Raw genomic sequence first — 23,211 nt, forward strand, 5'->3', positions numbered from 1 at the left:
GATCAAAAACAAATCTGGATATTTTCGATAGAGCTGGGTTCTCTCAGGCTCTGACCATTTTTAGCGAAACGGAAACATTGCAGTCCCTAAAAAATAAAATGTAGCAGAGCAGTTTTCAATCAAGAAGCCACTGTTTTTATACTCATAACAACGTCCTGCTGCAGGTAGCGTCATGCCGACGCTAGGTAAAGCTAACAAAACGTCACTACATGTACCCCATTAGAGATACCATTTACATTATAAATCAAGCGAGGGCCAGTCCAGTCACACAACAGCCTTTTCAATGTTATTCTACAACGCTCCCTCCCTCCCCCTACATCCTGATAGAGCTGTCATTCGCCAGGCACGATTGTGTTTGTCACGTGACTGCGAGGGGACTATGCCAAACTGCAGAGTTTTGCAAAGTATAATACGGATTCTTATGGAAAGTGACTTTTGTCGGGTACCTTCAGTTTACATTTTGTTAACCTTTTTAGCGCGAGGACTGTTTGTTGTACTGTGGTCACAAACAGCTTGATTACATACATGTACCGTGTTACCTACATTCTCACACTCTTAACAACTTCGTAAAACAAACAGTACAACTAAAGCCTTGGTAAGTGTTTTTACCGTGCTTACTGTATATTCTATGGCTTTACCTTTTTAAAACTGTTTGTCTTTTGAAACAGGTCATATCAAAATGGATTGGACGTTTTTGGCACTGGTTGTGCTTGGGGTTTTCTCCATTGTCTCTGGAAAGATATGTGGTAAGATTAAACTTTTTAAAATCTAATATGTGTACTACTTGTTTAAATGCCTATGTGTTCTTTGTTTAGAATGACCAGAGTCAGTAGAACATCTATAGGCAGTCGTTTTTTGGGGGTTTCTTTACCACTACAAATTCTACTGCCAGTAAGAAACCCCCACAAAAAAAATGCTGGCACTAGAATCAGGGCTGAAGAATGAGATGTATATTATTAGCCGTAAGTTTAGAGAACGGGAAATGGGTAGGGTAAGGGAAATGGGTAGATAAATCAGCTGTCTTAGTGCCAGTAAAAATCCTACTTGCACTGTCCTAACTTTTTGTCATTTGCTTACTCGATATGAACATTCACAAAGGACCTGGGTTTAATAAGCATGTATTTATATATATATATATATATATATATATATATATATATATACACAGTCATTTAGTAACTGAATGCTACTCGACTATTAACACAGCCAACCGGTCAGTTATTATTATTATTTTTTCTTAGCAGACACCCTTATCCAGGGCGACTTACAATTGTTACAAGATATCACATTATTTTTTACATACAATTACATTATTTTTTTACACTATTTTTACGTACAATTACTCATTTATACAGTTGGGTTTTTACTGGAGCAATCTAGGTAAAGTACTTTGCTCAAGGGAACAGCAGCAGTGTCCCCCACCTGGGATTGAACCCACGACCCTCCGGTCAAGAGTCCAGAGCCCTAACCACTACGCCACACTGCTGCCCACTAATCCACCTGTGATAATGCAAGTCAAGCCAAAAGACCTGTAACCTTCAGTCTTGGTCAATTGAAAAGATATATGCTTTTTTCTTGAGTTTAAGATAGTGGAACTAGGACTAGCTTTCTGTATAGTTAGGGCTCATAGAGGTAACTAGTCCCTTAATAGTCAAACTCATGTTGTAATTGTAAAGCAGTGTTATTCCAATAGTTTATACAACCACACTTTGTGGGGAAGCAATTCAAAGGGTGATCAGAATGCTTAGTTATCTAGTCAAACCTGTAGAATACAAATAGAAGGCGGCTATGATATACACTGTTGAGACCGCACTTTCAGTTCTGGTCCCTGCAATACAAAAAGGACACTGTGGCCCTGGAGAGAGTCCAGTGAAAAGCAACCAGGATCTACCGGGATGAGTTTGGAAGGTTGAGGGAAAGCAATCTATTTAGTTTGGAACAAAGACGAATTAGGGGGAACTTTATTGAAGTCTTAGTTGACAAAGTTAACCCGAACCAATATTTTAAGCATTGCACAGGACCAGCGGACACAGTTGGAAATGAAGTGGAGATTGAGTACAGTATGCTGAATGGTTTCCTCCTGTTTGCCCTCTAAAGCACAAAAATGGAATTATAAGCTCCTGTAAAATATGGTGTTTCATTGTCATTATTGTCATTAAAAAGTGATTTTAAAATATCTGTTTTGATTCCTGAGCTATAAGCTCAGTGAATAACACTTCAGTGTAAACTGAACATTACAGTGGGGACTGTGCAGTTTTTGAAAGCTATTTTTTTCTTTAAGAAAACCAATTATGTGAACTTGGCACTGGAGCATAAGCTTATTCAAGTGCTAAGTATTGCCACTTCTCTGCTGATGACCTGCGTGAACCTTGTGATCATGTGGTTAAGTCATGTGCAAAATAATATAAGAGTAAGCAGCGACAAATAATGCTTTCTTCCTTTTTATTTTTTTACTGTCCCCTTATCTTTGTATGAGTTTTGTTATCATTCTAAGCAGTTACTCAAATGTTGCAACAGACCTGTGTGAAGGTAATTTGGCACAGAGTTCAGGGGCTGCTCTTCAGTTTAAGTTCCTTGCCATAGACATGCATGTAGGCTAGATCGTGAATAGAAAACATCATAAAAAGATAAGGAGGCAGTAAAACAATATTTAAGAAAGTACCACAGCGCTACCTACTAGCCTAAATCATCTATGCTGCTGTGTCTGGAATATTGAGGTCTACATGTGAGTCCGAGCCATTCCATGTTTTACTGTGAGCTTGAATAGCCAAAGTGTATATATAAGAAGCATGAGAGTCTAATTAGGCTCATAATAAAACCTGGAATGGCTCAAACTGCAGTGCAGCCCCAGTGATTAATTGAGTGACCTGCCCTGGATGTCTCTGTAATCAGAATAGTTTAGTGTTCTACTTTTGTCACAGGTCAGTCTGACACTGCACTCACTGTCCCTGTACTTTGCTCATGTTTATGGCTGGGGATGTGTGAGATATAAAGTCATGCACCAGTAAATCGGAAAAGGATCAGCACATTTTAAAGGACAGCTCTGATTTAAAAAAAAAAAAAAAAAAAAAAAGTGCAGAGATCAGAGTTGCTGAACAAAGTTGCAGTGTTAGCATTTTGGGTTTCAATTCAAGTTTTTCACCACTAGTTGTAATAATGCTGGATTTTTGACTGTACTTCTGAGTGGTACTGACAGTACAAACATATTAACACAGCAGTCATTTAGTAGTTGATTTTGGTAAGCACAGTCACACAGACTGTCAATACAGAAAACCTGACTAAAACCTCACTAAAAATGTGGTTCTTTCAAAACTGCACATTTGAGACCTATAGAGTGAATGGAAGTTCACAGCAGGTGAGATTTATGGAATTCTTTTGTTGGCTCCAATCTTGTGTGTGTGTGTGTTAACAGTGAGGTTTCAGTATTGTGAATGTATTATCACGATTCTTACAAAGGTCTTCATTGTTTGTTGTCAGAGGTTCCGAGTGGAAACGCAAACCTGATCACATCCCTCAACAAGAAGCTGCTGAGGTCTGTGGAGGACGAGTCAGAGGAGCCCAACCCCAGCGTGTACCTCGGCCTGCGCCTCTCCAGTACACACAGCCTGAGCCTGGAGCTGGAGTACCTGGCCAAGCTGCAGACCACGCTGGTGCCCAGCCTGAAGAGGTAGCCTCCGTTGGGTTCAGCAGCGCGTATTTTATGGGGTTCATAGCTATTAAATTATTTCTTAATATAACCTGTCGTGGACTTCCATTCAACATGTACAGCTATGGACAAATGTTTTTCATCACCTAGAATTTTAGGATTGGGACATAAAAAATATATATATCAATTAGGAGGCTGGGTGGTCCAGTTGTTAAAGAAAAGGGCTTGTAACCAGGAGGCCCCCAGCTCAAATCCCACCTCAGCCACTGACTCATTGTGTGATAAAGGCGTCTGCTAAATAAATAAATAATAATAACATCATGGAAATCAAAGAAACTACAAAATGATATCATAAAAAGTCTGCCGTAGCCATAATAATAGTACAACATTTCATGTTAAATTTCGAAATGTCACATTTTTCAATTTGTCATAACATTATTCAGCAGGTTTCATGCAACTTTATGAAGCAAAGTTTGTTAATTCTATAGGGTGATGCAAAACTTTTGGCTATAGCTGTAGCGCTCACATGTTAAGTTTTGAAAAATGTTCTAGCATGTCTGATACTTAAGGAAAGCTCTTAGTTTGCATTTCTTACTATCAAAGTCTTACTGTTTCACTTCACAAGTCATTTGGCCTCAGCGATTTCAAAAGCTTGTCACTTTCTGCAAATCTTGTCAGCAGCAAGCAGGTGCCTAATTTGTTTTGTAATAAAATACAAATTCACGTTTTTTTAAGATAAGGTCCACTGAGCTTATTTAACAAGCAGTATTGACTGCAAGTGCATGTTATCAGAATGTTATGACTATATTTCCCCAACAGATGGCAGCACATCCTCTAATATAGAATGGTGGGGAACAAGAATTTAAAATAACCTGTTATATGAAGCACACTTTTATATAACTGAGGTGTCCGTAATAATGTGTATACACTTCCCATAGCCCTGTTGAATGTCATTGTCATGATTTCAGACAGCAGTTAAAACAGACTTTGATAGAAAGCGGATCGCAGGTGCTCAGTTGGCAGGTGCTTCTGTATCCCAACCTGCACAGATTACTGATGTTTAACAGGCGCTATACTGGAGAATAAAGCTTCCAATTTCCACATCAAACTTAGTATTAACAATTGCAGGTGGTAATCACGAGGAGCTGTCATGGATCCCTATGTGTAATACAATCAAATGATCATTAATAATGGACTATTTAGAATGAGTTCCTACCAACTTTAAATCACATTTATTCTTCATGGACTACAAGCAGCTATGTAGTAGCCTTCGTAAATATTAGTTATGGGGCATCAAACTTACAATTTTCATTGTATGGCTTGTGTTTAAATTTGTTTTGAATTTTGCAACTTCCTGAAAAAACTCTATAATAAGAATGATGTTGCTTTTCTTTAACCTGCCCTACCTATAATTTCAACCCCTACCAAAATATTTCTTGATGCACTATGCTTATATTTGTTTCTCATATTACTACAATAAAACCTGAAACAGAAAGCTCTGAATAGGTGTAATAGGAAATCAATGTATCTCCATCTGTCATTACTAGAAAGTGGGGAACAGTTTGGAGTGTCGCTGTACCACGGGGTCAATTTATATTTGAAGAGTTAGCTGTTAGGGAAATGGAAGCCAGGCAATGCATATTGTTTTAAGGCCAAAACCTTAGGATTTTCCCAGTTGGCAGGAATATGCATGCACTAAGACATCCGGAATGAATGTTTGTTTAATAAAGTGTTGTTTTGTCTTGCACAGCTCCCTGTCTGAACACAAGCCTCAGCCAATCACCGGCCTGCTGGCTCTGCAGGCCTTAGCACTGCGAGCTGCGTGTGCAGACCCCATCACAGCCACTCTCAACGACAAGACAGTTCTGCAGCATCTCAAGCAACAGCTGCACCACGAGAAGGAACACATTGCCAGTAAACTGCACTTTTTCAAAACAACGACTTTTTATTGATAGTTATTTTGAGTCTGGGATTATAGTCCTTTTAGATTGTCATGTAATATTCAATATTAGAATGTTCTAGAATCTCTAGAATGCAGTATCAGTGTTGGTAGGTCTGGAAAGGAGTAGAGCATTGGAAAGCATTATATTTTATTGTTGCATTACTATAGAATCTAGCACTGTCAGCATGTAAAGTGTCTATTAAAGTGGAGATTCCTTCTATTCAAAGCTTCATAACTATAAAACTATTATTCGCGCAAAAAAAAAACTTAAATTTTCAATGACAAACATTTCTACTAGAACTAATTTTATATTGTATAACATTGAACCTACAGTATTAATATTCAGAGTCCCATAGGACATTTTCCATTCTGGACTCTGGGACTATAACTTAATACCAAGTTATTTAATAAACATCAGATCATTTGGGAGCTCTGTGGGCTTCGTATTTTATCATCAAATACTGGAATGGAAGAATACAATTATGCAAGCATTAAATATAGAACACAAAAAAGAATAATAGGAAAAACAGTCCTGATATGAGATTGTTGGCATATTGCTAGACTTTACAATGAATCGTATGTGTTAATACTAAAGCACTTGATGACACTGCTCGGGTGAAAGGTGCTATTCAAGTCTGTTTCATTCCTTTTCTTCCCCTTACATCTCAGATTCCAATAGACCGTTAACCAACTACTACCAGTACAGCCTGGGAGTGCTGTCTCTGTGTGTGAATGGAGTGCGACTCAATCCCCACGTCATCCACAAACTCACTGAGGCCCAGAAGCACAGTGCATTCCTACACAAAGACTCTGCCAGCGTGGGTAAGAAGCTCCTAATGTTTACTGTGACAGCTTCACTGAAGGCTTGTAAACTGCTTTGAAACACAAACTGTGCACCTGCTTGGTAGAGCTGTAACTGTCCCATTACACTTTTTTAGGATATTTGCTATAATTCTGAATGCAATACTGTGTTATTAACTTTTTGATAAGTGTATTTTGTAGTAGAATGGAAAGGGTTTATAAAATTGAATAAAGCTCTTAACCACGTGCCATCCGTGGTATTTAGTTTCCAGTTCATCACAACATTGAAACTTATTCTGAAAAAGTTTAAGCCCAGCAAAGTTATAGCAACATGCTGAAGACAACAGGCCAGAACCCCACAAGGGATTTGTGCATTATCGTTGGACCTCTCAGCACTACATTTCCCATCATCCATCTCAGTTACATATGTGAGCAGGAGGATGATGGGAAATGTAGTTCGGAGAGGTCCATGCTGGTACATGGGAAGCCATCTTGAGGCAGGGAATGCAATTTAAAAGTTTAAAAAAGTGGTCAAAATGTAAAAAAACAAAAATTTAAACAATACACACACCTTATGTAAACACTTGTAGCAACAGATGGGAACATGTAACACAATAAAATAAAAAGGTCCTTATGTACCTGTGGCAGTCTGGCTAGCAGTGGTGACGCCACGGACCAGGAAGTAGAAACCAAAACACGGGATGGGCGGGTGAAGCTGAGTGCAGTAGCCCTCAGCGTATTTATTAACAAACAAAATAAAAGATTTAAACAAAACAACAAAACACAAAACAAAAGGGCACAAGGGCCAAACGAATCAACAAACAAACAAGTAAGTGTCGTGCTGGAGAATCCAGCACGTTTTAGCAATTGTTTTTTCAAATGTGACTCGCTCTCTCCGCTCCCCGTACTCTCCTCTGTACACCCAACCACCTCGAGTGCAGAGAGCTGCAGGTTTATATACTCTGGCCGAGGGATTAACTAGTTGGTAATTATCTTATTATCCCTCGGCCAGAGTCTGCACGCGTTTGGTAAGGATGCATGACTGTCAGCTAGTTAAATAATCAGTAGCTGATCAGCCATGCATCCTCACGCTGTTTTTAAATATAATAATAAAAGACGCGGCGCTTTTACCCGCGCCGCAAACAAAAATACAAATAATAATAAATAGGGGCGGGACACTCCGCCACAGTACCCTTTAAGGAGGTAGTTCTAGAATGATGCCGCCCCCTTTCAAGTTTCATAGTTTTTATTTTTTTCACTGAATTATCTCCCTGTACAAGGATGGAAATAAGACTCGCATTGCAGGTTTATCCACTCCATAAACTCATACTAAAACCAGGAATGGATCACACTGCTACACAATGGGAGTGGTATTTCCATCCCTGCTGCATGTTATTTACATATTGTTTTGTTTTTGTCAGACACTGAGGCAATGGCAGGGCTGGCGTTTCAGTGTTTGAAAGACTCTGCAGAGCTTTACGATGCCCGGCTGAACGAGCATGTCCAGCACGCTCTGGGAGCAGTAAAAGCAGAGCTGGTGAAAGCCCAGGATGAGAAAGGGCTCATCGGGAATGTGTTTAGTACCCCACTCGCGGTTCAGGTCAGTGGTCCTGGGAATGGAATCGATTTGAACTGCTTCGCTGCCAAGATCACTAGAACTGCACCCCAGGGTCACTAGCTCTGAGAAAACTCTGATATGACAAATACAAAGACAAAGCCGCCACATGGTGGGTTATGATGCATTGCACTGCAGTGGGATTCACTGCCTAACTTCTGTTGGGATACCAAGACTGTAGATCCTACAATATATGTCATTATGTGAGTACTTTGTAAACCATAGTACAGCCTTCAGACAGTACTATAAATGTACCTTAAATTGTGCAAGGCACAGCCACGTGGTGTGCAGAGTGAGTCATGTTTGCGTTTTGGCTGTGCAAATTCTCTGATCTTCACTGGGGATTCCACATGATGCCTCACATTGGCTCTGGTGCTGCCATGGGTTAGAGAGATAAAATCAACAAGGGTCATTTCTCCTCACTACATTACAGTGGACCCTGCTGCTCATCCGGTTTCCTAGTAACAGACTGATTCCAGAACTTTGTCAAGCTTAAAGGATCCCATTGATGCAGCATCACCAATGTGGCTAGCAAATTCATTCCTTACCCTCAACACTCTCATAAAAAGGAAAGGTTCAGTAAAATAATTAAGAACATTTAATTTGAAACTACCGTATGTACATAACATACAACTACATACAAGCATTTTAGAATCCCAGAACATTATTTATAGAATCTAAGAGGAAAGAACTCCAGTACAGTGATTTTAAACATTTTTGACTCGCTTTTTCAGTCTTCCAAGATACTCCCAACAAGATCAACATCAGACCCCATGTGACCAGAATGAGGCAGCGTGTACATTTTACACTATTATAAATGTAACTTTTTAAAACTATTAATGACCTTAGAAGAGACTACAATACAATGCATACAAAATACAATGACAAAACTTCATCAAAGGCAATAAAAAGGTAAAATTAATTTTATAAACAGTACAATTAAACTAAGCTGCTGATTTTCATCCTTTGATTTGCATATATCCCAGGCTCTGTTGGCTATGAATTCTGCAGCTTCTCAGTGCTCTACAGCAGTGGAAACTTTGGTGACTGAGATGAGTCTGGGGACCTTTCACAACCCAATGGCTATATCCCAACTACTCCCAGTGCTCCATCAAAAGACCTATCTAGACATTAGCAAAATGGACTGCACTGGAGAGGACGGTGAGCAATCTAAACTGGAGATGCCATTGATGTTTACTGCTTTATTTTCATTGTGCTTTCAAGTGCTCTTTCAACCCCCTCTATGCATGGCTTTCTGTAAATTTGGAAATACTACACTATAGATTATCAAAAGGGTCAATGACAGACCCTCAAAAGACAGCCTCCGTATAGCCCCAGATTGTGATCAATAAACAATGTCCTTTTCATTGCAGTTGGACAAGCAATTCTCTAGATATATGCAAAACTCTTAAATGGCATACGGAAAGACAACAGCTTTCATATGCCCTGAGATTAATATACATTATACACCAATGGAATTGACTGCAACACTTACTTGGAAAGGGATTCTAAGTCAGGCTGTCTTACAGTACCGTCTCAGTACAAAATGGGTGTATCCTGCAGTAAACTCAACGTCATAAGGGCTGTACTTTTTAAACCACAGCCACTGAATGCTCTTTTAAAATAGCAGTCTAATTTATATATACAGACGTGCTCAAATTTGTTGGTACCCCTCCACAAAAAACGAAGAATGCACAATTTTCTCTGAAATAACTTGAAACTGACAAAAGTAATTGGCATCCACCATTGTTTATTCCATATTTAATAGAAATCAGACTTTGCTTTTGATTTTTTATTCAACATAATATTGTAAATAATAAAACAAATGAAAATGGCATGGACAAAAGTGATGGGACCGCTAACATAATATTTTGTTGCACAACCTTTAGAGGCAATCACTGCAATCAAACGTTTTCTGTAGCTCTCAATGAGACTTCTGCACCTGTTAACAGGTAGTTTGGCCCACTCTTCCTGAGCAAACTGCTCCAGCTGTCTCAGGTTTGATGGGTGCCTTCTCCAGACTGCAAGTTTCAGCTCTTTCCATAGATGTTCGATAGGATTCAGATCAGGACTCATAGAAGGCCACTTCAGAATAGTCCAATGTTTTGTTCTTATCCATTCTTGGGTGCTTTTAGCTGTGTGTTTTGGGTCATTATCCTGTTGGAGGACCCATGACCTGCGACTGAGACAGAGCTTTCTGACACTGGGCAGTACGTTTCGCTCCAGAATGCCTTGATAGTCTTGAGATTTCATTGTGCCCTGCACAGATTCAAGGCACCCTGTGCCAGGCGCAGCAAAGCAGCCCCAAAACATAACCGAGCCTCCTCCATGTTTCACTGTAGGTATGGTGTCCTTTTCTTTGAAAGCTTCATTTTTTCGTCTGTGAACAGAGAGCTGATGTGACTTGCCAAAAAGCTCCAGTTTTGACTCAACTGTGCAAAGGACATTCTCCCAGAAGGATTGTGGCTTGTCAATATGCATTTTAGCAAATTCCAGTCTGGCTTTTTTATGTTTTTCTTTCAAAAGTGGAGTCCTCCTGGGTCTTCTTCCATGGAGCCCACTTTCGCTCAAAAAGCGACGGATGGTGCGATCAGAAACTGACGTACCTTCACCTTGGAGTTCAGCTTGTATCTCTTTGGCAGTTATCCTTGGTTCTTTTTCTACCATTCACACTATCCTTCTGTTCAATCTGGGGTCGATTTTCCTCTTGCGGCCGCGCCCAGGGAGGTTGGCTACAGTTCCATGGACCTTAAACTTCTTAATAATATTTGCAACTGTTGTCACAGGAACATCAAGCTGCTTGGAGATGGTCTTGTAGCCTTTACCTTTACCATGCTTGTCTATTATTTTCTTTCTGATCTCCTCAGACAACTCTCTCCTTTGCTTTCTCTGGTCCATGTTCAGTGTGGTGCACACAATGATACCAAACAGCACAGTGACTACTTTTCTCCATTTAAATAGGCTGAATGACTGATTACAAGATTGGAGACATGTGTGATACTAATTAAATAAACTAATTAGTTTGAAATATCACTATAATCCAATTATTTATTATCTTTTCTAAGGGGTACCAACAAATGTGTCCAGGCCATTTTAGAATATCTTTGTAGAATAAGCAATAATTCATCTCTTTTAACAACTTCTTTGCTTTATTCTATGACATACCAAAGGCATGCAAGTATACATGATAAAATAGCTTTTAATTTCATCACTTTTCAGGAGGAATGAAGCATTATTTTAATGAGCTGTAAGGGTACCAACAAATTTGAGCACGTCTGTGTATATATATAGTTTTTAAATAATAAAAATAAAAACTCTCATTCCTGATCGTATCTGGATACTGCACTGGTACTCTGATTTGACATCCATCTTAACCAGCCCTAAAGTTCTTGCTAAAGAAGGCCCTTGTGTCTTGTGTGTGTAACAGACAGCCTGGTGCTGGAGCCGAGGCCCCCTGCTGGTGACCTGCCCCCTGAGAAGGTGATGGTGCGTGTGGTGGTGAAGAGTTCAGAAGTCGGGCCTGCGATCTACACGGGGCGAGTGAGGGTCCCCAAGGGCTCGTCCCTGCACGACGCACTGAAGGAGATGCAGAGACAGAAACCACAGGAGTTCACGTAAGAACCACCAGCCTGGCTGTGTGCAATGCCTTAGTGACATGAATTGAAATGTAGTTAGTGCATTTTGTGTTCACTCTCCTCTAGTTCACGGTGCAGTTTACTGTACTTTGTGTCAATAGAGGTGGATCGCACATAGAGGATATACAGTACCATGGCATCAAACAATTAGCACCCAAAGGTAGAATTACACCTTGTGTGGAACACATTAGTTAAATTACACCTGGGTAACTTTTAATCCCAGATGTCCTATTAATATTGCATACATTCAATGAGAAAGTCTAGTCATGCAGGGGAATCATGTAATCTATAAGATTTATCATGGGACTGACCATGATTATTTTACTAACGCATTTAGTTTTAAAAAACATACTGGATATGTGATGGGGGGGATTTCCAAACTCTAGAGCAAACTTTCTTGGTCCAAGCCCCCAATCCTGACTGAGGATAGTCTCTTATCATAAAATAAACTATTCTGAACAGCCTTACACAGTTAGTCTTTAATTGATTACTAGTTGGAAAGAGAACGATGATAGCAGTTTATCATGGAGCTGATTATAAAGGTAAGAGAAAAGGTGTGGCACAGCACCAAAACCAAGCAAGTAGAAAATGCAGTGATACATGCTGATGTCAGCTGTTTTTATTCTCTGATAAAATACTGAATTAATTATTTTTACACTGCAGGTTTGAGACAGTGGATAGCCTATGGGGTCCTTACTTGACCACTGTGTTGGGAGTGATGACCCAGCAGGCAAACCAGACCTACTGGCAGCTCATCAAGTCTCCAGACACACCTCTGATAGAAGGTGAGGACAAAAAAGGAAAGAAGTCATTAGTCACTCGCTCGAGCTGAGAGGGTCCCAAACTACTGAAACCTGGAGATTATGAATAAAAAACAAATCTGAAGCATGGGACAATATGTAGCACTTATCGCTGATAATTTGAAAAGCAATACCCAACCTGTGTTCTGTATTATACAAAAGCTGCATCTCCCTGTTTTTGGTCACAATGGGTATAGGAGCATAGCTAACATTTTTATAGACTGGCTGCCCATAGTGGCCCTACAGCCCTATTGACAGTGTTGTGGCGGGTGTTTCTCATTTTTTATGACTTTTTTTTTTTTGTTGCAGGTATTGCAGATTATAAAATTGAACACGGAGACACTTTCATTTTAAGAAAAAGCAAGTGGTAGTTTGGACAATGAGCTGTTGCCTTCATCACCATTTCACCACATGATTATTAAAACTTTCACATTCACTTGTAATGAGTGTAAATGATACACGGATAACAAACAGAATGTATCGCTGTGTACTTTATTCAATTCCACATTTATTTTCGTATGATACAATTAATCTGACACATTTGAGGCCTAATATTGTTCACCTCATTTTTATATACTCACTGCTTAAAAGAAAAGACATGCAATTGGTAAATGTCTATTGTTTTCATTTGAAGCATACCTAAGCCATTATCATTTTGGTATATTACCCTGAAGAAACTCCTTCAGCAGAATTACTAGCTATTGTCACACAATGGTTTTGGAACACATATTTAGTATTAACATTGGATAAAGAGTGAGTATTGTCCATTGTAGTGCTACTAATTTGCTAAGAGGTATGCAACACAATGCTATGTTAAATAAGCCATCTCACAGATTGTATTACATTGTATAACATTGCTAGCAATGCTGAGTTTGCGTATGTGGGACGTTTGTATGCAAATACATGCTGGTAGAGTCTGCAGACAGCATTGTAAATTTGAATTTAAACAAATGTGGGAAGGGGGCAACATAAACAGGTTGTTTGTTGTGTGTAAAATATACTCTGTTTCAACCTGCATCTACCAAACAAATGATGTACAGGGCACTGAAATGATTTGCAAAACAACTGCAGAAAGACGTTTTGCAGTTCAGGCTGATATGAATAATCCATGTTATCATTAAGCAGTCACTCCCTGTGCTTTGCATTTGCTAAAGGGCAATAACTAGGGTTAGAGTAGAACTTAGGTAAGGTAAGATTATAAAGAGAAAAACCAAGATTGATGTTGATCCCTTTTATTGAACCAGCAAAACAAGTCACTTCATAGTCGTTTGCATTTTAAAAGGAACTGGATACTAACTAGAACACATCGCCACTATTGTTCAAAATGGGTGGAAATGTGAGTAATACTGTACTGTACCACAGATGCTTCGGGGTATTGGCTTTCTGGTCTGATTTTAGTACAGCTCACTAACAAAGATAAAGCAAATGTGAATTGTTATTTACTCTGATTTGTGAAGGTGTTAATCCTTGATGCACATATCTCTTAACCAGTACACAGGGGTAATGCTGATTAAATGTGTTTGATTAAAATAAAATCTGATTGACAAAAAACAATGTCATGTTTCTTATGTAAAATATTACCTCCCCGAAGTGGAGTCATAGCTTTTGATACTAATAAACACTGGAGGGTAGTGTATTTATTTGTGTATATGTTGCACTGAAATTAAAAATCGGATCCATTCTAGAATGGGTTGGTTGAACCATTAATCCCTCAGGTACAGAAGGAATTGAGCGGCTATTCAGATGTCTTCTTAAAATACATTTGAGGGAGACTCAAGTATCACGAGGAGAAAACTGACAATTTGGATGTCCAGTACATTTTAAACCCTGTTTCGTACACCTCATTGCCAAAATAAGAAAGTTAGCAGTGTTTTATTTGTGGGACGCACATGCCTCTTAAAAGAGTGAGAAGCTGCAGTTAACTTTTGTTTGTGTTCAGGGACTTTCACCCGCGTTCGGAGAAGCTTCCGGGACAATGTCAATGACAACTAATCAATGGTTGTCTAACACTGTTTTCATAGAATGGGAATGCATTGTTACATTTACTTTAGCATCTGAATTTCGGTAATGTATTTGCGATTCTGGAGATGTCGAAAGGAAAATTATGTACGGTACTCTTCCTAAGCGCCGCCCATCCACCCGCCTCCCCGTAACAAGTGACAACCAGCCCAAGATTGTTACTGTTAGCAACAGTCATCAGCCCTAGCAACAAGCTTTGTCCCTGTGCGGGCGTGTGGCAAAAGGATAAATAGGTAGGTGATGCAATTTGAGCTATATTTAAATTAGCGATATATTTTATTTACATTTGTCAGGAAGAGCTTTTTCATAGCCACATTTTAATCAGATGTATGTGGTGTTATTTTACTTGTAATACTTTGTACTACTGCTACAAAATATACTTAATATTTAAGCGATTTGCAAACTACGTGAGACAGATTACACGTTATCAACTAGATTTGATTACATTTTCCATGTAGAACAACTGTTTTTTTTTAAATATTATCTTAATTAAAACGCAGTATTCTTTCAAATAACACTAAGCAGTAAACGTGTCTGTCGTCCTGTTTTTTTCTTTTCTTTTAAAGCTAAAACAAAATCTGTTTTTTATTTCTAAATCTACGCGGTTTGTAGGTTCACATTAATATCTGTCTCAAAACAGAACTGGTCTACATTTGGGATCTGACGTTTGTCACGTTGTGATTCTGTGTAGAGAGCGAAAACAAACAGACGGTGCGTGGGGTTTAATTACTGGACTTCCCCTTTAATGTGTTTTTATCAGGAAATAAACTATTCATTCGTCGCACGGATACGACTCGCAGCGGTAATGATTTTAGGCGTGGCGAGCTGTCAAAAGGTCCAGTCAGAATGTGCAACTCAGCGATGAGCAAGCAATGAATGAGGGGCCGTGCTGTCTGCCTACTCTAAAATTATTCAGAGCAAACACCAGATTACATTATATCGTCTGTGTGTCGAACGGTTAAATAGATTAAAAATGCTTCGGCCAGCACATAAACAATACACAACTAGATGTAATTAGGTCATTCATTGTTGCTTGAAGATTTTTTTTTGTGATACCACTGCACACCGTGTTACAAATTTTGGGGCATTTAACACTAACGTAAGTATTTTTCGTCATTATTATTATTATTATTATTATTATTATTATTATTATTATTATTATTTATTTCTTAGCAGACGCCCTTATCCAGGGCGAATTACAGTCGTAAACAAAAATACATTTCAAGAATCACAGTACAAGTATTAATACAATTAAGAGCAAGATAAAATACAATGACTTCGCTTCTAGCAAGTACAAGTATATGACAAAATACGATTCAAGAGTCATATTTATAGTATACAGTCTGCTTTTTATTTTCTGTTAGTTTAAATGCTATAATGTAATTTACTTGACTGAAAATACACGCATCATTATAGTGATTGTTATATTAAATTAAATGCGTCGTAAATGTATCCACAGCCTAGACCATTTAACATATGTTTTATTCATGACATAATCGTTATTTGCTTGTCTTCTGCTTAGAAATAATGAAGAATGGGATTATTCTGAATGCAGCGTTAAACTTGTTTTGGTCCTTGACGCAGTGCTCTGCTCAGGTCACATGATTTCAATGAAGGACGTTCTTTCACTCTTTAGGTTTGTGGCAAAGCTTTGCTAAAAATGTTAGTTGCATTATACTATTTTTTTTAGGAATTAGAATTTTACAAACCAGACACACGCAGTGTAAACTTGTGATGTTTTGTTTTCACCGGCAATGGAGTACAGCGTGTCTTAATACTCTAGTCGTGCAGAGGCTACGCGAAGTAAGTTACCCACGATTGCAACATCCTATAACTGCACACAACACATGTTAAAAAGGCGTGGACGCCTCTGTGTTTACATTCTTAGCAACAGACAGTTTGTACTAAAAGCCCTAAAATCAAGGGGTGTAACCTATTTGAATCTGAGAACCAGTTCCCAAAAGAACAGTCTTAAGGAAAGAATTAACATTACCTCAGAATCTACACCAGACAGAGGAAAGCGGTCCGATTTTTAAGGGATAGTAGTTTGTCTCTTAAAAAATGTGTTTATGTTTCAGAAAAAAAGATGACTCGAACATGACATCAACTGATGGGTTCTTAAAGTGTGGAAAGACACGGGCTGGGAGGACGCCAAAGGAAATGCTCCATCTCCTGACTGCTGTTTTTGTATGGCTTGTAACTGGCACTACAATATCAAGCTTAAACAAATGGATATTCGCAGTGTACAATTTCAGGTATCCTCTCTTATTATCATCCCTGCATATGTTCACAGCTATTATCATTGATTATGGACTGATCAAGCTGAGATTCGTGAAGCAGAGGGGCAGCGACTGTGATCTCAGTGCCAACGCCAAGTTCAAGATTTTTATGTTAAGTTTAACTTTCTGTGCCAGTATCGCCTTTGGGAACATTGGGCTGAATTATGTTCAGCTGTCCTTTGCACAGATGATCTACACCACCACCCCACTGTTTACCCTTGCCATCTCTACACTTGTTCTTGGAAAGCAGCATCATATACTGAAGTACACGGCTATGATGCCAATTTGCCTGGGAGCCTCTTTCAGCATCATGGGAGAAGTGCAGTTCCATCCGAAGGGATGTTTCTTTGTCTGTGCTGCTACAATGCTACGAGGTGTCAAATCCATTCAACAAAGTAAGTGGTATTTATACAGCGTTGGCTTTCCTGCTGCTCTGTTTTACACTATTCCAGGGTGACCTTTGACTGCTTTTTCCATGGTTTCTCTTTTCTTCCCCTTGTTTCATAAGAAATTAGGTATTGTTGGGTGTCCAATTAGTTTACATTCATCTGTACCATGCAAGTCATTTCCGTTGCAGGCACACACCTTCCCTCCTGCTTAAAGTGCCACTCTGAACTAAAAAGCGTTACTATTTTAACAGGGACTTATATGTTAAATACCTAATTATTTGCACCAGGCTCACAGAATCTTGTCCTGAATCAAGAGATCTAAAACAAAAGCTTGTTCTATCTGTACTGCAAAAGGAATGGGAGGGAGGGGGTTTACAGATTGTGATGTCCTGAATGACTTTTCTCAAAGGTAGTGTTACCCTTAAACACTATAACCACTGTCAGTAAAGGCATTGTCTTGCTACTCCAGTCTTTGCATTTATAATAGGGTATAAATGACTACTTAATTTTAACTCTGTTACAGCTCAGAAAACTGTTTTACTGTCTTCATTGAAGAAACAAGGACCCCTTTGCTCTGTTTGTGTGTGTGCGCCAGTCTTCACCAGACTTTCAGCATATAAGATCCTGTTGGATCTTATGTCCAACCTGTACCCTTTCAGTCTGTGGTGGAATAGAGGTGGAGTTGCCTGCCCTCTACTATAAAGTTTGATGAGATCACATTTCAGAGACGTGCCTACTGTTTCTTAATCTGCCTTTACTTTGATCCCAAACACAAATGAGTGTTGTGTGGTACAGAATTACCAAACAGCATCTACATGTTGTCTCCATGGTGACCTACCAACACAGTACTGAAGTGTCATGCCTTGGAGTTTTAGTAATTCCTGAAACTCCTATAAATCACATGACTGTGCAAGATGTCATATTCCTGGTCATATTGTTAGATCTGGTTTCAGTACTATAACAATACGCTATGTCCCTTGCGAGACCTGGGGTCACAAATGTGGTCTTGTCATTCAGATTTTCAATCAAGGGTTTGCTCTGCATACAGGAATAGACTGTTGGTGTAGAATTGGATATGTGCACTTATGGATTAACTCAAGCCTATATTTTATTGTAGAAGACATCCTCTGATGATTGTATCCTGTAGCATTAGGACTTGGGAAATGAAGAATACATAGCTGCAGATATCAAATTGATTTCCACACAGACCTGTTTTATGTATGTGCTAGCTGGGGCATGTGACAGGTGCTGCCTGACGTATGCAGCTTGCTGCTTTCTAAGAAAGGAATTGTAACATTGCAATGCACAAGAGTTGAGGTTCATATTGAAGAGTAATCTACTGTACATCATGATCGCTTGGAACATGGATTAAACTATTTCTCATCTGTAGGCCCTGGCAACCATGGAAGAAAAATAGGGTTACACTTTAAAATAATATCTGCAAATTCCAATCAATCCTGTGGATTAGCTGGCTGTTTTTAAATGGCTTCAGAACTAAAAAAAAACAATTACAAAATAACTACAAAACACAAGTTATTCAGATGTTACTTTGAAATGCATATGCAGCCTTTGTTTTAAAGTGTTGCAGAACCAGTTGCTTGCGAAATATCATAAGCTTAATTTATGGCACCTGGTAATATTAATTACACATTTCAACAAGGTAATTATAAAACTAGAGCATGCACATACAAAGGGTGTGCATTGTCTTGTAAATACTTGTACAGCGTCTATAAAATGGGGAATTTTGTCTATAAGTGTTGGCCAAAAATATTTTCTATGAAAGTTCACCTTTAATGTAACTGCTATAGGGTAGGTTTGCAGAAGTGAACTTCTATTGACACATTCTTATTCTATTATTTCCATGTGTATCATATCCTATGTAGGTCCGGTTTTTCGTTTTTCTTTTCTTTTAATGTGAGCACCATCTTTAAACAATATTATCTTTTAATATTTATAATATTTCATAATGCTGATAGAGACTGGAGACCAAAATGCAATCCGAAAGGTCTACAGGAGGCTAGGGAAACAGTCTTGGAATTCAAGTCAGTTGTTGTGTTCACCATGTAGAGTGGCAGACAGCCTGACTTACAGACAGACAGACAGACAGACACGGACGGATGATCAGTGCACAAGGGCCCACATTTTGAAGGACCCTAAAATAACATTGAATTTCCAGTGAACTCTGAAAGTATCTACAGGCTATTAGTTCAAGAGCGATGTAATGCTTCTAAAATACCGTACAAGTATTACATTACTGTACATGTTGGCGTGCTTAAATTACAGGGTTATTATCTGTCTAGTAAGCTGTAGTAAAAAAAAAAAAAAAAAAAAAAAAAAAGCAAAAGCCTCCCTCATCTGATCCTTCTCCATCTATGGGAATAGGAAGTGACTGTGACTGGCTCCTTCTAAACACTTCTTTGCAGAAACAGTGACACGAGGGTAGTGCTATTTAAGAAGCAGAATATTAATAGACATTCTGGTAACTGAATATGAAGTGACTATGACTTGGGAGGGGGATGTTTCCTGTCCCTAGGTGGTGCTGATACTCGTAATTACCTTTACAAAATACTGTATGTCAGCAGGTATTAAGTAAATCAAAAACAAACCTGTTTGTGAATGTACTGAATTCAAAACAAGAAGAGCTGACCTTTACAACTGAGTTTTAAAAGCCAATTGGAAGCGAATTTTCCTCTCATCCTTACTGATGTTTCCTCTCATCCGTACTGATGTTTAGCAAAACTAGCAACGGATTGTGGAAACTGGGATTTGTATTTCTTTGTCGGGTTTAATCAGAGAGTACTCCTTGCCCAGGACTGCAATCCCACAATTCACTGCAAACATGGTGCATTTCTAAGGAAACTAAGGAAATTAGAAATTGAATATCAAAAGGCTAAAAGAAAGGTGACAAGTAATCGCTTATCGAATATAAATGTATTTTTAGTTTGTTTGATCACGACAGGTTCTATGTGTAATAGCAGTGCCAGATTGGTATTGATTAAGTGTGTAACCGAGGGGCCGCATTGCTTTGTGTTGAGTAATTAACACTCCATTTAATAAATACCCAACAACTTCAAATGTCTTCAAGGTAAGTAAGAGTATCAGCACACCCCTACCTGTCACTATAGGCTGTTTACAGTAGATGGAGCTACTGTCGTAAACCATTGATTTATATAAATTATTGTAGAAATTGAACTCCTATAGCTTTATGTATTTGCATAGTGAAGGGGGCATCTGTTGGCTCTATATAATGGCTTTATTCATTTAGTTAAATTTAGAGTGGAAAGTTCTGTGGTGGCAAACATCCTGAATACATTGTATTTTCTACTTTGTGCACATTCCTCAAATCTTTTCTTTTTAAAGTTATATATAAACCAGTGCATTCACATAAAGGGGGTCCTTATAAATCATGTACTAATAATGAGAGTTTATCAGGCTAGCCACCCTGAAACATCTGTCGGAGATTAGGTGTATAGTGGTTCAAAATCAAGGTAGTTATCGAGTTGGGGATAGACAGACTAGACTGATCAGCGGACTCTTTTTTTTTAATAAAGACACTAAAATAGATACATCTCCCTTTTGAAAATGTCAGTCACAATGGAAAGCCATCAGACTAGACTGACTTTAATAGTTAATTTGGCAGGTGCTTCTGTATTATAAAGACTGATGCAGAGTGACGGAGTAGTTCAATCTAATATTGAGTACAAATCAAAGGTTGTAAAATCCACTGGTGATACAACAGTAATCCCGGGGATTGAGCTATGAAGACTGAGGGAACTGAATTTATTTAGCCTACAGCAAATAAGAATGGGGGGGGGGGGGGGGGGACGGGGGGGACTTGATTGCAGTCTTTAAAATCCTTAAACAAATTACCAAAGTAAGCCAATATTCTAAGCACAGCACTGAAACTGGGACTGTAGGACAGTTGGAACTTAAGTGGAGACCGACTTAGGATAGAGGGTAGGAGACACTTCTTTACACAGAGAGTGGTGAGGGGATGGAATAGGTTACCTAGCCATACTGTTGATACTGAATCTTTGGGATCCTTTAAAGTTTTGTGATCAACCAGCTAACTGGAACTGTTAGTAAATGTTCTCATCTTTTCTTTGTTTTCAGGTATTCTCCTCCAAGAGGAAAAGATCAATTCAGTCTTCCTGCTCTACTTGATGGCCATTCCGAGTTTTTGCATCCTCTTCATCGCCGCGCTTGCACTGGAGAACTGGGCAGTGCTGGAGGCTCCTATTAAATATGACAGCAGACTGTGGGTGTTTATCCTGCTGAGCTGCCTGGGATCAGTCCTGTACAACCTCGCCAGCTTCTGTGTCCTCACCCTCACCTCGGCCGTTACTCTGCACATCCTGGGCAATTTAAACGTGGTGGGAAACCTGCTTCTCTCGCAGTTCCTGTTCGGCAGCGAACTCTCTGCGCTGAGCTGCGCTGGAGTTGTATTGACGCTTTCAGGAATCGTCCTGTATCAGAACACGGACTACATCGCCGAATATTTAGATTCGAGAAAGACGCCGTCCGAGCCAGAGAAGGACTCTAAGACTGAGTGAGGGGACACCCTGAGCGATCGGGGTGGGGAAGTGTAGAGTGTTTACAGTGTTTCGAGGGGTGGTGTGTTTGTATCACAGACTGCGGTTTTTACATAACCGTTATAAAGAAGGCCTATTCAAACTAACCTGCCGTAATACTAGTGCCTAAGGTTTCCTTTTTTTCCCCAGCTGAAATTGAAATGAATTAACGTAAAACTAAAGGATATAAAACTAGAAGCATCTTTTTTATTTAATGAACTCCTATTTTTTTTTAGAGGAGACCATTCCATGTTACAAAATGTGAACCAAACAACTTGAGAGTGCTTAAGAGGCCTTGGATTGTATCACTTACCAGAAGTCAGGTTCTAGTTTAGTGAAATTAACCAACGTTTTTAAAAGAATAGGACTGAATCAAATAATGGAGGAAATACTTTGCAAATTCGCCACAAAATTTCTAATCCTTTCAGAAAAATAAAAGTAAATAGTTACAGCTAGAATACTGTAGTAAGGTCTGTTGCAATGACACACACAAAATAAGGCATTTGCACACGGGGTACATTTAAGGCAGCTAGTCATACCAGATAGTACCCATTGTATTGTGTCATTATTAGTTTGATTCAGTTCTGAGCAGCAGCCAGAAATAATTTTGTTCACAATTTCCAACCCTTGATAAATATGCATTTTAGCTCCAGTGTTTAGGAAAGGCGGTATCCAGATCTCTATTTAAGATAGATTTAACTTGAAGGTTTTTAACTGCAAGTTGACATATCCATTGAGGTAATAAGGTGAAGACTATAAAGGCATTAGCACCAGCTTTGCTACCCAGTATCTCCTTTATAAAACACAGCGCTTTAGCTATCTAGTATTAAAACAAATAATATCACATAGCATTGCACCAATGGAACTGATGCACATGTTGATGTAATTTACCTGTCCACGAAAAGTGATTTTGCACAATATAATACAGTACATTTTTGTTGAAAAGGCTGCCTTTTGAAATATACTCACATATAACTTGTATTGTATATAACGATACTGTTGTTGTCATTAGATGTAAATAACTATTTTATTTATATTTATTTATTTTAAAATATGAAGGACTGTATAAATACTGGTTGAAGAAAGATTTGTTGTCTCTGTGTTTCTGTCTATTTTAATTATTATTATTATTATTATTATTATTATTATTATTTATTTCTTAGCAGACGCCCTTATCCAGAGCGACTTACAATCGTAAGTCACCCTGGATAAGGACTTACAATCGTAAGTCGACTTACAATCGTAAATTCAAGACACAGGTTTATATAAACGGATGTGTTTTCACTGACCTATTCCCACTGTGTTTTCTTTTTATAAAAGGAGCTCAGTAGATTAATATCGTTATAGGGGAGTGCTAGTTGGATCCAACACTCTTTTGATCCATAAAATTGACCACCTGATCCCTGAGTAGCTCTCGTGGTAAAGCCATGTTCGTGTGGCGTGCATTGCGACTCGTACAGACAGGAGAGCGCTGGTTCCAGCCCTGGCTGGGTGATCACGCCAGCCTTTGCTGG

At 38.8% G+C, this 23,211-nt stretch overlaps 2 protein-coding genes across 6 annotated transcripts; both read left to right on the plus strand.

The window, feature by feature from the left end:
* Positions 1-327: 327 nt before the first annotated feature.
* On the plus strand, positions 328-13,993 carry LOC117427698 (transcobalamin-2-like). 2 transcript variants are annotated; one of them, XM_058994779.1, is made up of 10 exons: positions 328-442; positions 669-746; positions 3,478-3,667; positions 5,397-5,560; positions 6,258-6,410; positions 7,811-7,989; positions 8,991-9,165; positions 11,432-11,618; positions 12,303-12,424; positions 12,749-13,993. In XM_058994779.1, exons 2-10 carry the CDS (start codon positions 680-682, stop codon positions 12,808-12,810), a joined length of 1,299 nt encoding a protein of 432 aa, XP_058850762.1. In that variant the 5' UTR covers positions 328-442; positions 669-679; the 3' UTR covers positions 12,811-13,993. The 2 variants fall into 2 exon arrangements, with proteins under 2 accessions (XP_058850762.1, XP_058850761.1); XM_058994778.1 differs by having other exon boundaries at positions 329-595.
* A 609-nt stretch (positions 13,994-14,602) lies between these two features.
* LOC117427992 (solute carrier family 35 member E4-like) lies at positions 14,603-22,842 on the plus strand. Of its 4 annotated transcripts, XM_034046472.3 has the most exons (4): positions 15,214-15,557; positions 15,981-16,094; positions 16,537-17,132; positions 21,240-22,838. In XM_034046472.3, the coding sequence occupies exons 2-4, from the start codon at positions 16,060-16,062 to the stop codon at positions 21,677-21,679; spliced, it is 1,071 nt and encodes a 356-aa protein (XP_033902363.2). In that variant the 5' UTR covers positions 15,214-15,557; positions 15,981-16,059; the 3' UTR covers positions 21,680-22,838. The 4 variants fall into 4 exon arrangements, with proteins under 4 accessions (XP_033902366.2, XP_033902363.2, XP_033902365.2 ...); XM_034046475.3 differs by lacking the exons at positions 15,214-15,557; positions 15,981-16,094 and adding an exon at positions 14,603-14,691 and having other exon boundaries at positions 21,240-22,842; XM_034046474.3 differs by lacking the exon at positions 15,981-16,094 and having other exon boundaries at positions 15,215-15,557; positions 21,240-22,839.
* The last annotated feature ends 369 nt before the right edge of the window (positions 22,843-23,211 follow it).

Source organism: Acipenser ruthenus, chromosome 21, assembly GCF_902713425.1.
Source record: "Acipenser ruthenus chromosome 21, fAciRut3.2 maternal haplotype, whole genome shotgun sequence".
Taxonomy (NCBI): domain Eukaryota; kingdom Metazoa; phylum Chordata; class Actinopteri; order Acipenseriformes; family Acipenseridae; genus Acipenser; species Acipenser ruthenus.

What these genes read in the sequence shown, in the direction of transcription:
- LOC117427992 (XM_034046472.3), top strand. Translation starts at nt 16,060, where the DNA reads ATGATTTCAATGAAGGACGTTCTTTCACTCTTTAG. An exon ending in GACGTTCTTTCACTCTTTAG is followed by an intron (nt 16,095 to 16,536) that starts GTTTGTGGCAAA and finishes TTTATGTTTCAG; the next exon opens with AAAAAAAGATGACTCGAACA. An exon ending in TGTCAAATCCATTCAACAAA is followed by an intron (nt 17,133 to 21,239) that starts GTAAGTGGTATT and finishes CTTTGTTTTCAG; the next exon opens with GTATTCTCCTCCAAGAGGAA.
- LOC117427698 (XM_058994779.1), top strand. Translation starts at nt 680, where the DNA reads ATGGATTGGACGTTTTTGGCACTGGTTGTGCTTGGGGTTTTCTCCATT. An exon ending in GTACCCCACTCGCGGTTCAG is followed by an intron (nt 7,990 to 8,990) that starts GTCAGTGGTCCT and finishes CATATATCCCAG; the next exon opens with GCTCTGTTGGCTATGAATTC. An exon ending in CAGAAACCACAGGAGTTCAC is followed by an intron (nt 11,619 to 12,302) that starts GTAAGAACCACC and finishes TTTACACTGCAG; the next exon opens with GTTTGAGACAGTGGATAGCC.